The sequence below is a fragment of the Rhinoderma darwinii genome, chromosome 3 (genome assembly GCF_050947455.1).
Source record: "Rhinoderma darwinii isolate aRhiDar2 chromosome 3, aRhiDar2.hap1, whole genome shotgun sequence".
Classification (NCBI taxonomy): domain Eukaryota; kingdom Metazoa; phylum Chordata; class Amphibia; order Anura; family Rhinodermatidae; genus Rhinoderma; species Rhinoderma darwinii.
The window spans coordinates 134,061,359-134,074,762 of NC_134689.1; the positions used below are offsets into that span (position 1 = coordinate 134,061,359).

General features: G+C 40.1%; 1 protein-coding gene across 1 annotated transcript in view; it reads left to right on the forward strand.

Moving 5' to 3' along the window:
• LOC142750387 (dynein axonemal heavy chain 3-like) overlaps nt 1-13,404 on the forward strand; it is a 1,255,980-nt gene that overhangs the window by 1,106,669 nt on the left and 135,907 nt on the right. Inside the window, exons 65-66 of the mRNA XM_075859390.1 lie at nt 6,216-6,394; nt 9,123-9,381. Coding sequence (XP_075715505.1) covers nt 6,216-6,394; nt 9,123-9,381 — 438 coding nt within the window. The remainder of the gene's footprint in view (nt 1-6,215; nt 6,395-9,122; nt 9,382-13,404) is intronic.

A 13,404-nucleotide genomic window follows, 5' to 3' on the forward strand; every position in this document is an offset into this window, starting at 1 on the left:
CACAATTTATCCGCAAAAATGCTGATAAATTGTGGACGCAAGTCCACGGACATGTCCATGAAGCCTTTGGCTTACAGATACTGAAGCAGAATACTGACCTAAATCCGCCCCCTGTGAATGAGGCCTAAGGATTTGCAGACATTGAGTCAACAGGTAAGCTGGGATATTTCAGAATTAAAAATGTAGCACTAGGGTATAAAGCAGGTTGTAACTCATAATCAGTACAAGATGGAAGATGGGGTCCTTAAAGGGAATGTGTTGCCAGCAAAACATGTTTTTTTTTTTTTAGTTAAACAGTTAGTGTGTAGGTGATTAAACATTGTTCTAATTTTTTTATTTTTTTTCACGAGCCAGGAAATATTATAAATTGGATTCCCAGCACAGCAGATGGAGCCATTCCCAAAATTGCAGCATTGCATGTGGTAAAGCAACCACATTGCTTTATGCTGCAAAATTGGGTAAAAATCCCTCGCTCTAGTGAGCTCTCAGAATCCCCCCCTCCTTTATCCTGGCTAGTGCCGGGAGAAACGAGGGGTTTGAACGGTCTAACCTCCTACACTGTGTGTCGCCATTTTTTGAGCTAACACACAGTGTAGTAGGTTTACATACAGTAGTAAACACACACTGAAACACGAACATACATAGAAATAACTTACCTGCTCCAGTCGCCGCCGCTCCCTCCGGTCCATCCGCTCGGTCTGCTGCCGCTGCTCCATGTGCACAAGTCCGGAAGCCGCAACCGGAAGTAGTAATCTTACTGTACGGCCGCGACTTCCGGTCCACAGGAAAATGGCGCCGGACGGCGCGCATTTCAAATTGAACTGTGTGGGAGCGGCGCATGCGCCGTTCCCACACAGCGGCGTACACGATAGTGGATGGAACGGGCCCCGTTCGCAGTCCCTATGGGACTGGAGCTGCCGTATTCCATGTCTGTATGTGTCGTTAATCGACACATACAGAAATGGAAAAAAAAATGGCAGCCCCCATAGGGATGAAAAAGTGTAAAAATAAAAAAAAGTAACACACAAACACACAAATTAATCCAAACGTTTTTAATAAAGCACTAACATCTTTATCATATTAAAAAAAAAATTTTGGTGACACTGTTCCTTTAAAGAGAAACTTCACTGCCTTTTTTTTATGACAGATATGCATTGTATTTGAAAATCAATAAACGTTATTAAATAGCTTTAAAAGCCGATTTGTTTTTATTGTTAAAAATCTATTTCAAGTTACCTGTTTGTTCTATTTCAGGGCCCCTCAAATTCATTCTCCACCGTCTGTTGCTATGGCTATTCCGTCTTCAGCTCCAGGGATGTTCCAGGGAAAGGGGACTCACTCTAAATAGCCATATCTCCGGTTGTGTTACAGCTAGAACTGCGATCCTGGTGGCATATGAAAGATAAGTGAGCCCCTTCCCTCCAGCCTTGGTCTCTCACAGTGAGCCTGCATTCTGTGTCTTTTGTTAGAACGGGTCCAGTAGTTTTAGAACTCGTGCAGTGCACTCAGCGCAATGCAAGTGAAATGACATCCTGTCTTTACACGTGCACTCTTTACCTCACAGTAGATAGGGACACTACAGTTACTGTATTTTAATTGCACTGTTTACTCAGGAAAATGCACAAGTTCTAAGACTCCTGGATGTGCTCTAAAGACAAAGAAAGCAGGCTGTGAGAGACTGAGGCTTGAGGGAAGGGGGCTCACTTCAAATAGTCATTTATCGGGATGTGGGCCACCTAGAACAGTGGTTATGGTGGCATACGAAAGATGAGACAGTTGTAGCTGTGACACAACCGGAGATATGGCTATTTGAAGTGAGCCCCCTTTCCTGGAGCATCCCTGGAGCTGAAGACGGAACAGCCGTAGCAATAGATGGTGGAGGACAAATTTGAGGGGTCCTGAAATAGAACAAACAGGTAACTTCAAATAGATTTTTAACAATAAAAACAAACAAATGGGCTGATAAATATTTAATAAAGTTTATTGTTTTTAAAATATAGTGCATATCTGTCAGAAGAAAGAAAGTGCAGTGACTCTTTCAGGTGGTGTTCGGCCCTTGCAGGTTTTTGGCGTTAGAGATGGAACAGATACCAGGAGCTTGTGGCATTAAAAACTTTACTAAGCTGGTGTTAACAACACACCTGGTTACAGCAGGTAAAGGAACACTTCTCATAACCTGAGAGGCAAAGTCTCTTAGAAGTGATGGTTCAGTCTGGTAGTTGAAGACTGGCCGGCTTCCTCTATCGTCGGACAGAGTCAAGGAATCTGATCCCTGATGCAGGGGACGTCCGGTAAATTCAGGCATACTAGGCTGTACTTGCTGCACTGGCTGCTCTGCTTCACAGTCTCATATGGGGAGGCTCATGCGGGATCATCAGCAGTTATATACCAGAGGCACCGCTCCAAGTGCCAGCACGTTGCGTATCAACGCTGCAACATCCTGGCGCTGTTGTGTCACAGCAAACAATAATTACGATGACGTTCAGGCTGTTTATCCTGAGGGCAAATAATTTACGCCACCAGTGAGCCAACCATCATTCACCGCACCCGCCATAAATAAAAGAAACCTTACAGTGCATTAAAAGCAACCCGAATAGCGCCTCCTAAAGAGGGATAAACAGTTAAAGCAGCACAAACACAGATATGTCAGGCCAGACAGACGATTCTTCTTGGGAAACACTATCTATGGGAGGAAGACAGCACAAAAATCCTGGAACTTATAGGCACAGTGCAATAATAAATTAACCACTTTCTGGGTTATATACAATTATACAATATGTGCACCAAAGTCCCCTTTAAAGGTTGGGAATTCTCCACCACACTCTTACACACACATAATGCACTGTATTTACAAAGTTACTTAACATTTTATGTAATATGTTCTATACATAAAATTTAAAATGATGTTTAAGTGTAAAAATATTTCATTCCTTACTGCAAAACCACACAACTGCCTCCAAGAAAATGGAATAAAATGTAATCAAAAAGTTGCATATACCCCAAAATGGCACCAATAAAACTACAGCTCGTCCCGTAAAAAACAAGCTGTCAATGGAAAAATGACAACACCAAAATATACATTTTCTTAGAAAAAACAGTTTTTATTGTGTAAAGTAGTAAAACATGCAAAAAAAGCAATATAATTTTGGTATCGCCATAATTGTATCACAGGATGAAGTTAACATGTTGTACCGCAGAATATAGTTTACATGTTGTTTATACCACATGGTGAATGCCGTAAACTAAAAATAAAAAACAGCGCCATAATTGCCTTAATAAAAAGTGATTCAAAAATCGCATGTACTAAATTGGTTCCAATAAACACTACAGCTTGAACTGCAAAAAAACTGCTTAATCAATGTAAAAATAAAAAAGTTATGACTTTGTAAATGGAATAAGGCAAAATGATGGCCCAGACTTATTTATACGGTTTCTCCCATAAATCCCCATGTCATCATTTGCCAGATCCCACATGTGGACGTCGTAGAAGGAGCAGAGATAATTACTTGTGCTGTGTATAGGGCTAGTGAAGAAGCCAAAGATTAGGCAATACTGGATATTTTATATAATACCCCGATATGCCGCATAGCCATGTTCCATGCTACAAAAAACTTGTTGTGCACATTGTACAGATAGCATTGTATAACGCTTGCATGCTATCCCAATGTGCAGGCAAGATGTCACGGCACGGGGTGTGGACCCACTGGGCCGTACGGCGTAGCGGGATAGCAGCTAGCCAAATAGGTACAGTACAAAGTCTATAGTCCAGAAAGGGTACCTGAGGCAAAGTAGACAGCAGCGGTGATTCAGGCTGAAGATAAGGCTCCGGCAGTAGACGGACACCCGGCGGGGTGTGACACAGTAGATGCAGCGGAAGACACAACTCGACTTCAACTCTATGTGGCACAGATAGCACCTATAATACTCCTTGGGCAGCACTTTAACCATAAGACATAGTCTACAATTTAGAAAACCTATATACGCCTCATATAAATGTATATAAACGAAAGAACATCCTTCAGACATATGTTAGTCCAAAAATATAAACTTTATTGTTCCACAGATGGAATACCCTCCCAAAGATGTCCATACAAAAAACATACAAAATTAAAACATACTTAAAATCAAACAAAATCCGAGATAATCAATTCACCACCATAGTCTATCTGTTATATTGATGCATAGTATACAGCAGGTAAATGTGAACACCAGGGAGAAATATAGAGTCTAAATATAGTTGCATGGATACATATCAATTACCTGTGGCTGAGATGATGGCTAATGATGGTCTCAGGATAAACACCTCGACACGCATTTCGCACCCTTCATCAGGAGTATAGGGAGTTAGGGACTCGCAAGTCTGGGGATCCTTGTCGTGGATTGCGAACTTGCATCCTTTTGTCCAAAATTATTACTAATACCCCAGGTATTTTTCATTTTTACTTATATTTGCTTCTTTTGGACACAGCCGGGTCTTTGATGCTGGGAGAGTATGGTGTGCTGTTGTTTGGCATAGCAAGCAGGGTAGCCCGCTCTATGTATTATCAAGGCGTCACAAATAGACTTCTACCTGGCTATACACGCTGTGCCTCATGACTTACACACTATCCCTCCATGTTTCACACACTTGCACCCCATTATTCAATTATCTTTATTTAGGCACTTTACTCATTACTGCCCCCTATATTTCACTTATATTATTATCACTCGCACATACACTATTCATTTATTATTTTTTACTACACATCCCATGCACTACACGCCACTCCACTTTAGACTAGTGGGAGTGGCTATTATTATTTAAAGCACCTGTTCACTCTCCTTCATCAGCGTTTCTGACCTGTCTGTGTCCATTGGTAAGTATGGCCTTTTTCTGTGTTTTTGTGTAAATATGTAATGGTGCCTATAAAACATCCTAATAAAAATCCGTCAAAATCCGCAAGGTTTCCTTCATTTTTGAGACCTGTGTTTCAATCAAGTAACACACTAGAGCCACGTGTGGGATATTTCTGAAATTTGCAGAATCTAGGTAATAAAGATTGTGTTGTATTTCTTAGTTAACACCTACTGTGTTACAGAAATAAATAGATTGAAATGGAATAAAGGGGGAACATTCTTTTTTTGTAAATTTAATTTCCACATTGCTGTAATTCCTGTGAAAAAACTAAAGGGTTAACAAACTATCTGAATGCTGTTTTGAATAATTTGAGGGGTGTCGTTTTTAAAATGGTGTGATTTGAGGTGTTTCTAATAAATAGGTCCCTCAAAGCAAACTTCAAATGTGGTATCTAAAAAAATATGTGTGGCAGATTTTATTGAAACTTTGAAAAATTGCTAGTAAATCTATCAATTAAAATAATGATGATTACATAAATAAGACATATGGTAAGCATTATTTATTTACTAATTTGTGTGGTATCATTATCCATTTTTGAAGCAGAGGATTTCTAAATTAGGAAAATGCTATTCTGTAATTCTTTACATTTTTTTTATTTTTTATTATAAATAAAGAGTACACACATCGACCAAAATTTACCACTAACATAAAGTACAATATGTCACGAAAAAAGCATCTCAGAATTACTTGGGTAAGTAAAAGCATTAAAAAGTTATTACCGCCCCCCTACCGCCACGAATAAAACAAAAACTGTGCACATGCTTTAAATTTACCACATGGTATCTTGAACAAACAATTTCAGGGGTCCCACCAATTACATACTAAAATTTGGTTAAGATCGACTTACCTGCAAACGCTGATGCTGCTGCAGAATCAACTGTAGCCTCTGGTGCCGATGTGGCCGACACGATGCAGGACCTGTGAGTGACGTCACAGATCTGCACTGTCAGAAGCTGGGCGTTCTGAAGAGAAGTGGATGATACTTCTCTTCAGAGCGCCCAGCTAGTAAAAGTATTAAAAACGCCCCGATGTACGCACATAATACACGCCCACTTGGACTTTTACTTTTAAACACACCCACTTGGACTTTTGCAAGCCTCATTTGCATAACTACAAAAATGGTCATAACTTGGCCAAAAATGCTCGTTTTAAAAAAATAAAAACGTTACTGTAATCTACATTGCAGCGCCTATCTGCTGCAATAGCAGATAGGGGTTGCAAAATCTGGTGACAGAGCCTCTTTAAGATTAATTCTAGTTGCCTATGCTGGTCATTGTAGAGATAAAATTCTAACCAGGTGACATTGTTTTCTTAACAGGTTGCTAACCACTCCAGTGCCATATTCTTTGTCATCTCAGACCTGGCTTATATTGACTCAATGTATCAGTATTCCTTGGCTTGGTTTATAAACTTGTATGTGAACGCTATTAAGAAAAGTCATACGTCTCCAAATCTTCAAGAAAGGATAACCAATCTCAATGACTACTTTACAAACAGGTATGATCAGCACCAATGAATGTACTAAAGGTTATTACTAAAGTGGGAAATAATAATAGCACACTTTTGTAACATTTAGGCTAATTTCACATACAACAATTTTGCAGTGGTGTTTTTGCGTGTGCGTGTGCGTATTCGTGTGTGTGTGTGTGTGTGTGTGTGTGTGTGTGTGTGTGTGTGTGGAATCTAGGTACTCACACACATGGTGGATTTGTTGCGGATTTTCCACAGTGTACCTGCAACGTTTCTACAGCATATCTGCAGCAAAATGCAGACGTGTTACGAGCAGATTTTTCTGTGAAATTTGCTGCATATTTCACCCCTTCTACATTGAGGAGGGTGAAATCCCCTGTGAACATCCGTAACAGATTGAGAATGCTGTAAAATTTAAAATCCGCGGCTTTCTCATTTTTCCTTGCGGAAAATGTTCAGCTCTATGTGGATAAGATTTTTTAAATAGTCTTCTGCTACGAATTTTCGGCCTGCAAATCTGGACTGAAGATCCACAACTAATCTGCTACATGTGCAAGGGGCCTTAGGCCTCATGCACACGACCGTAGTCGTGTGCGCGGCCCGTGATTGCGGCACGGAAGGCCGTGGAGTGTCATCCGTGGGCCGCCCACCAATCACGGATCAGGCACACATTGATTTCAATGAGCCCGGACCGCAAATGCGGCCCGTATAATGCCATGTCCAATCTTTTTGCGTCCGGGCACCCGTTTGGAAGAACTCCCTGTTTTGGCTAAGAAAAAAAAAAGCATTAAAAACTGCACCAGATCTTTACAGTGTGGACAAGACTTTAAAGTGTCTCAAACTTTACAGGTGACTTTTCAGAATAAGCTGTTCCATGTGTGTACATTAGGAATAACACTATTTCTGGCCATTTATTATTCTGCATTTAGTCTCTATGTCTAATTCTCAGTTTTCCCTGAGCTACCAGGAGGAGCCTCACTGCTATCATGTCTCCCATACACAGCACACACAATAGAAGACAATAGAAGAGAATACTGCTCCCATATCTCTATCTATCTATCTATCTATCTATCTATCTATCTATCTATCATCTATCTATCTTTTAAATTGAAGATGGTTCCTGTGATCAGCGTTAGGTCTGACTTCAGAAACCTCTGGTGATCAGCTGTTGTACAGCCATCTATATGTTTCCCCTGTAGCGGCCATAGTGTTACATGCCGTCCATATAAATAAATGGCTGGCCTTGTAATTTTTACGCTATGTGAACTTAGCCCTATAATTCTTTTTGTATCTACTACTTATTTTGGTTCAAGAAAATGCAATAAAATAAACTGTGTCTAATCTGCATTGTGAGAACTTCTCACACTTGCTGCAAAAATAAACTACAAATCCAGGAATGTTTTATGTATTTTGACAATACATACTTAACGGTCTTGTATTAGAGAATAGCTATGCTGTATTGTCTTAAGACATCTGTGAGCATCCAAACGCTATCCTTCCCTGTGTTCAATTTTAGTTTTGCATTTGACTGTTGCCAGGGATGCTCTTACAGGGTCGAGGCAGCCTCCCGATATCATCTTCTTGCTTACTTACCAATAACTACTGAAAAGGCTGAACAAATTTTCTTGTGTTTTCAGGCGTAAAAAAGTCTAATGAGCGAAATTGTTCCCATGGACACTGTCTCTTCAATACCAGTCTTTCCTGAAGCTGAAGGGAAAAGCTTTATAATGTGACAAATGTTGTTTTCTCCTCGACTTTTTTTTTTTTTTTTAAAAGAACTACTGTTTTCCTTATATAAGAAAGAAAACTTTATTTATTAAAAAATACCATTATTTTTATTTTGCGCTGGCGTTTTCGTTTTTCTGTTACTTTCGTTTAATCTTAAATCAGCTTTACTGTCATTGACATTTGTTTATAGAACTGTAATGTCCTTTTACATTTACCTATCAGGCCAGGTTTGCCAGAATGGGAGATGTTCTTACAGAGGGGTTCTTTGTTCTGGCTCAGAGGCAGGCGTAAAATGTAAGCCACAAAACCAAACCAAAAGCACCACACATACTCCAATATGAAATGTGACAAATTTAACAAATGGTGTAAGACATTTGATAAATGTGTTGCAAAATAAACCCCCAAATTCTGATGCACTTCTTGAGGCTTTTTTGGAGCTAAATTTTCCATTGCCACTACAAAAAAACGGCTAAAAATTAGCCTCTAAAAAAGCCTCAAAATAAACGTCAAATTAAAAAAAGCTTCATTAACGCCTTGAAATCAGCCTCTGAATTTTCAGCCAATTCTTTTTGTACGTGTGAACAAACCCTTACAAGTGTCTGCTGCAAAGGTGTCTGACTTCAGTAGCTTATTTATACATGTATGTTTTTCATGATCTAGTTCACAAATTAAAATTTTTAGAGTATGTGCCAAAGTCTTTAAGACCCACCAGTTCCGGGAAAGAATGATCAGACATGTTTCATGTTTAGATTTAATCATGCTCAATCCTTTGTTTAAAACATTCCCCTCCCCCTCACATTTATACACCCATGCATGCTTGGGTTTGCCAAGTGGAAATAGCTGTATGAAGTAGATTTGTGTCTATTTTATGCTAATGAATTTAATAAAAACTTGTGAATGAACTCCAAAACTGTCTTGAGATTCTGAGGTAGACAACCAGAAATTGATTGCTATGTAGGAATATGAAATATGATGAAATATGTGTATAACATCTGATCATTTCTTACTTCCTTCCTTAATTTTTTAGCATATATGAACATGTCTGCCGCTCTCTGTTTGAAAAGCACAAGCTACTGTTTTCAGTCCTGCTCTGTGTGGGTTTACAGAGGAATAAAGGTCTGGTCAATAATGATGAATGGCACTTTCTCCTTACTGGTGGAGTTGCACTCGAGATCCCACATCCCAACCCGGCCCCTGTGTGGCTTAAAGACAAATCATGGGGTGAACTTCTTCGACTTTCCACATTACCACTCTTCAAAGGATTAGATGACCACTTCTGCTCGAATGTATGTAAATACAATATTATTATGTATATTTTATGTTAAAACCCAAGGCTATTAAAAATAATTATCTGCTACACTTATGTTTGAAGTGCCAATCACTAAGATAGATGGGAACAAATTGCACTTTGCTTTGGCATATTTTATTGAGCTTGTTTGCATTTAATTTGCCTTCAGAATGGTACAGCTTGCTATTTTTGGCAGGACACAAGAATGTTTCTTTTTACCCAATAAGTGCTTGACGCTTATAGGACATTTAATCATATCATAAATGAGTCACATATTTATTGAAATTTGATGAAATGGGCAAATAGATAACTATACTTTGCAGTTGCATTTTCAGTGTTGTGGCAAAGGATTTGCAATGGCATTTGGTAAATGTGCTGTAACGGTATGTTCACAAAGAGCAAATACGCTGCGTAAAGGTACACAGCATATCCGCCATGGAGCCCGCAAGGAATTCCGGCTAAAAAACAGTTGTGGTGCAGTTTTTTGCCCAGAATATCCGTTCTGGAAAACAGCACGTAAAAAGTAAGTCTATACTTACCCATAGCCATGGCAACACGTCCCTCTGACATCCTGCAGCCCGGCCTCCTGGGATTACATTTTATCCCATGTGACCACTGCAGCCTGTGATTTGCTTCAGCAGTCACATGGGATAAAATGTCATTCCTGGAGGTCAAACTGGATGCAAAAGCAGAGAGATCTGGATAAGCATAGAATTTTTTATTCTGAGTTGCGATTATTATGGCAGAATTGCAGCTTTTCTGCCGCAAAAAACGCAACGTCTGCTATTTGTTGCAGATTTTACTGGGGAAAACCAGCAACACAAAACCAGCGATTCCGAAGAATAAATTCACATGCTGCAGATTAAAAAAACGCACCGCAGGTCAATTTATGAACGGTTTTTTCTGCTTTTTTTTTTACAGAGTATGTGGATAAGATTTGTTAAAATCTCATCCACTTTGCAGCTACTGTAATGCACTGTGGATTTTCCGCAGTGAAATCCGTTGCAGAAAATAAGCTGACTTTACGCTACTTATAGCATCCAAATCTTACACATATCAGTCATGTTGGCATATCTTGGTTTGGACATATTATAGGGCCTTAAAGGGAACTTGCAATGGGGGTTTGGAACCACTAAACCACCAGCATGTCATTACGCAACTGGGGTTTAGTATTCCAAACATGCCTACCTGTGAAACGGATGCTTGGGGAATAATTAGTAAAGTAAGCTACAATTTACCAAAAGGAATGCGGGTAAGGAGTCTGGTGGTATAGGGCGCATGCGCATTGTGCACATGAAGCCGAAGACAGTAGACCTCACTTCACTGCGCATGCGTAATATACTGTCCTTTGCTTCATGTGTGCAATGCACTTGGATCTGATCCTGCTCCCGGTCTCGTTTTGGTAAATTAGAAATTATTATTATTCACTAAGCATCTGTTTTTAAGGTAGGCATGTATTAAACACTAAACCCCAGCGGCATAACCGCATGCTGGTGGTTTAGTGGCTCTAAACAGACTGACAGGTTCTCATTAAAGCTGGGCTGTAGAAACCTACCTATAATAATCCTATAAGGCCTCCTTTATGAACACTTTTCGTGTGACTTTGTATGTTTTACGGGCTTGCTGCGATTTTGAAAAACACCACTGACCCAAATAATGCAAGGTAAAATTAAAAAGAAACGATTAAAGGGCATTTTATAGTTTCCCATTGACTTCAAACTAACATCTGGCCACAGTGATTAAAAGTGCGACAAAAACTCCAAACTAAAAATGTGGCATTTTTCCTAAAACACTTTATATGAATTAACCCTTAAGGTGGTGCAATGCTAAGGGAATGGGCTGTGTCAGTTACAATGACATTGTCACGATCTGTGGGTATGTGGACCCACTAGGCCGCACCGCCGTAGCGAGGTAGCAGCTGGCCAAACAACAGTGTACCAAGTCTATACAAAGTCCAAGCACAAGGGTACCTGAAATAGTCCAGACAGTAGCAACGGCTAGGCACAGATGGTATTAGATGCGGGTGATGCAAAAAGTGGCAGGAGGTACCAGGCGTAGCAGATGACACCAGACGTGGTGTAAGACAGCAGTAGTAGCAGATGGCACAACACGACTCCAACACTAGAGAGGGCACAGGAACAAATACAGCATGGGATACAGGTAGCAGGGCAAGGGAACACTGGGAACAGGATATGACTAAGGGACCATTTGCAAGACTAACATAGGAATACAAACAACGCTCAGGCAAGGAGTGAAAGGGCACGGCCCCATTTAAGTCTGGTTTCATTAGAGCTAATTAGGGTGATTAGGGCTACGGGACACTGCAGAGCGGAGCAGAAGTGAGTGTTGGTGTCTCCTAGGGAGGAGATGCCCGCCATCACTCACAAGTCCATGGCTGCGGCCGTCGAGGGGTGAGTAACAACAACGGTCCACGGCCATGGACGTTACAGACATTATGTGTTGACTGATATTTCTTATTACATTAAAGGGATTGTCTCAACATAACAAGCCCTTTCTATATTGAAGTGGGCCTTGCAATCAGCTGATTGCCGTGGATCACGAAGCCACACCAAAAACACCTGATCGCCGGGAGTTTATGAAGCCGCCACAGGGAAAGTGTTGAACTTCATGGTGACCATTCAAGGGAATGCCCATCTATGTAAGATGTGGATGGGCCGAGTCCACCCGAATGAGAGACACTGTGTGTAGTGACTCTCCACTTTGGCTAATAGAGAGGGAACCCAAGTGGGGGACACTCCCTATGATGCTCATCTACCCTAATAGGGCATATAGAAAAGGAATGCATTGATAAGACAACCCCATTAAGTTATTAGTAAGTCCTAATGTGCATGGCTGTATTCTGTACCAAACGTTACCCCCGCGTGCCTCCAACACAAAACTATTTTCTGAAGGTATTCTCCCCTTACAGCATTGCTTCTAGGGGAGAATATGGTGCCTTAAGAAAGTACCACATCCCAGCAAATCGAGTACACTGAGGGACCCATACCATGGACCCATAGTGCAATCCGTGCACTACCGTATGCCTCCATGTATGCGAAATTGCCTAATCTCTAAGTTATAGATGCTATACTCTGTCATTGCACAGCATACATTCACAGTAATTCAACATTTTGAAACATAGCTGAAAAATTCTTCAGTCAGAAACCTTGAAGTGGACTGCACATAGCAGCTATAATTATATATCCCATGCTGTTCATTTTCCAAAGCTAAGGTGAATGTAAATGATTGAACCAGGAATCAGTGGAAGCACATCAGCGTGTAAAAATAAGAAGTATGTTTATATGAACAGATTGGTTAGCCTCCAGTGATTCAAATTCAAGTCTCTGCAAGATGTTTTGCATGAATGGTATTAGGGAACAAGTAAACCTACTATTAAGCATTGATATATTAAATCCTGTGTTACGGAACAAACAATGTACATGAAATCATTGTGTCTGTCCAGCTCCGATGTCTATTCAATCTTAAGCAAACTGTTTCCGTTTGAAAGAGATATGTAGAAGGTCAACACTTGAAGGGGTTCCCTGATAGTACATGAATAAAGATCAATTAAAACATACTCTAAATCCCCAGAATAATCTGTTTTATAATCTACATGTAGTCCCTAAAATTAGCACCCAGGAACCAAATTATAACAGAGCATAATCGGAGATAAAAGCACATGTACTGCTCAGTCCTTTCAACCGTTTCATATATTTTTCAAGAACTCCTATAGTGGTTCAATGAAGAAACCGGATTTTTAGTGACAGGTTTGTAGTTACATATTTATAGGAATTAAAATAGTGGCAAAGGCAACAACATCTTTTTCAATAATCCATGTGTATTGTGCCCAAGTCATCATATAGAAGATAAGCAATGTTTCGACCTGTTACAATGGTTGGGTCATTTTCAAACTTGAAAAAGACCCAACCATTGTAATGGGTCAAAACATTGCTGATCTTCTGTATGGTGACTTGGGTACAATAAAAATGGATTATTAAAAAAGATTCTGTTGCCTTTGGTA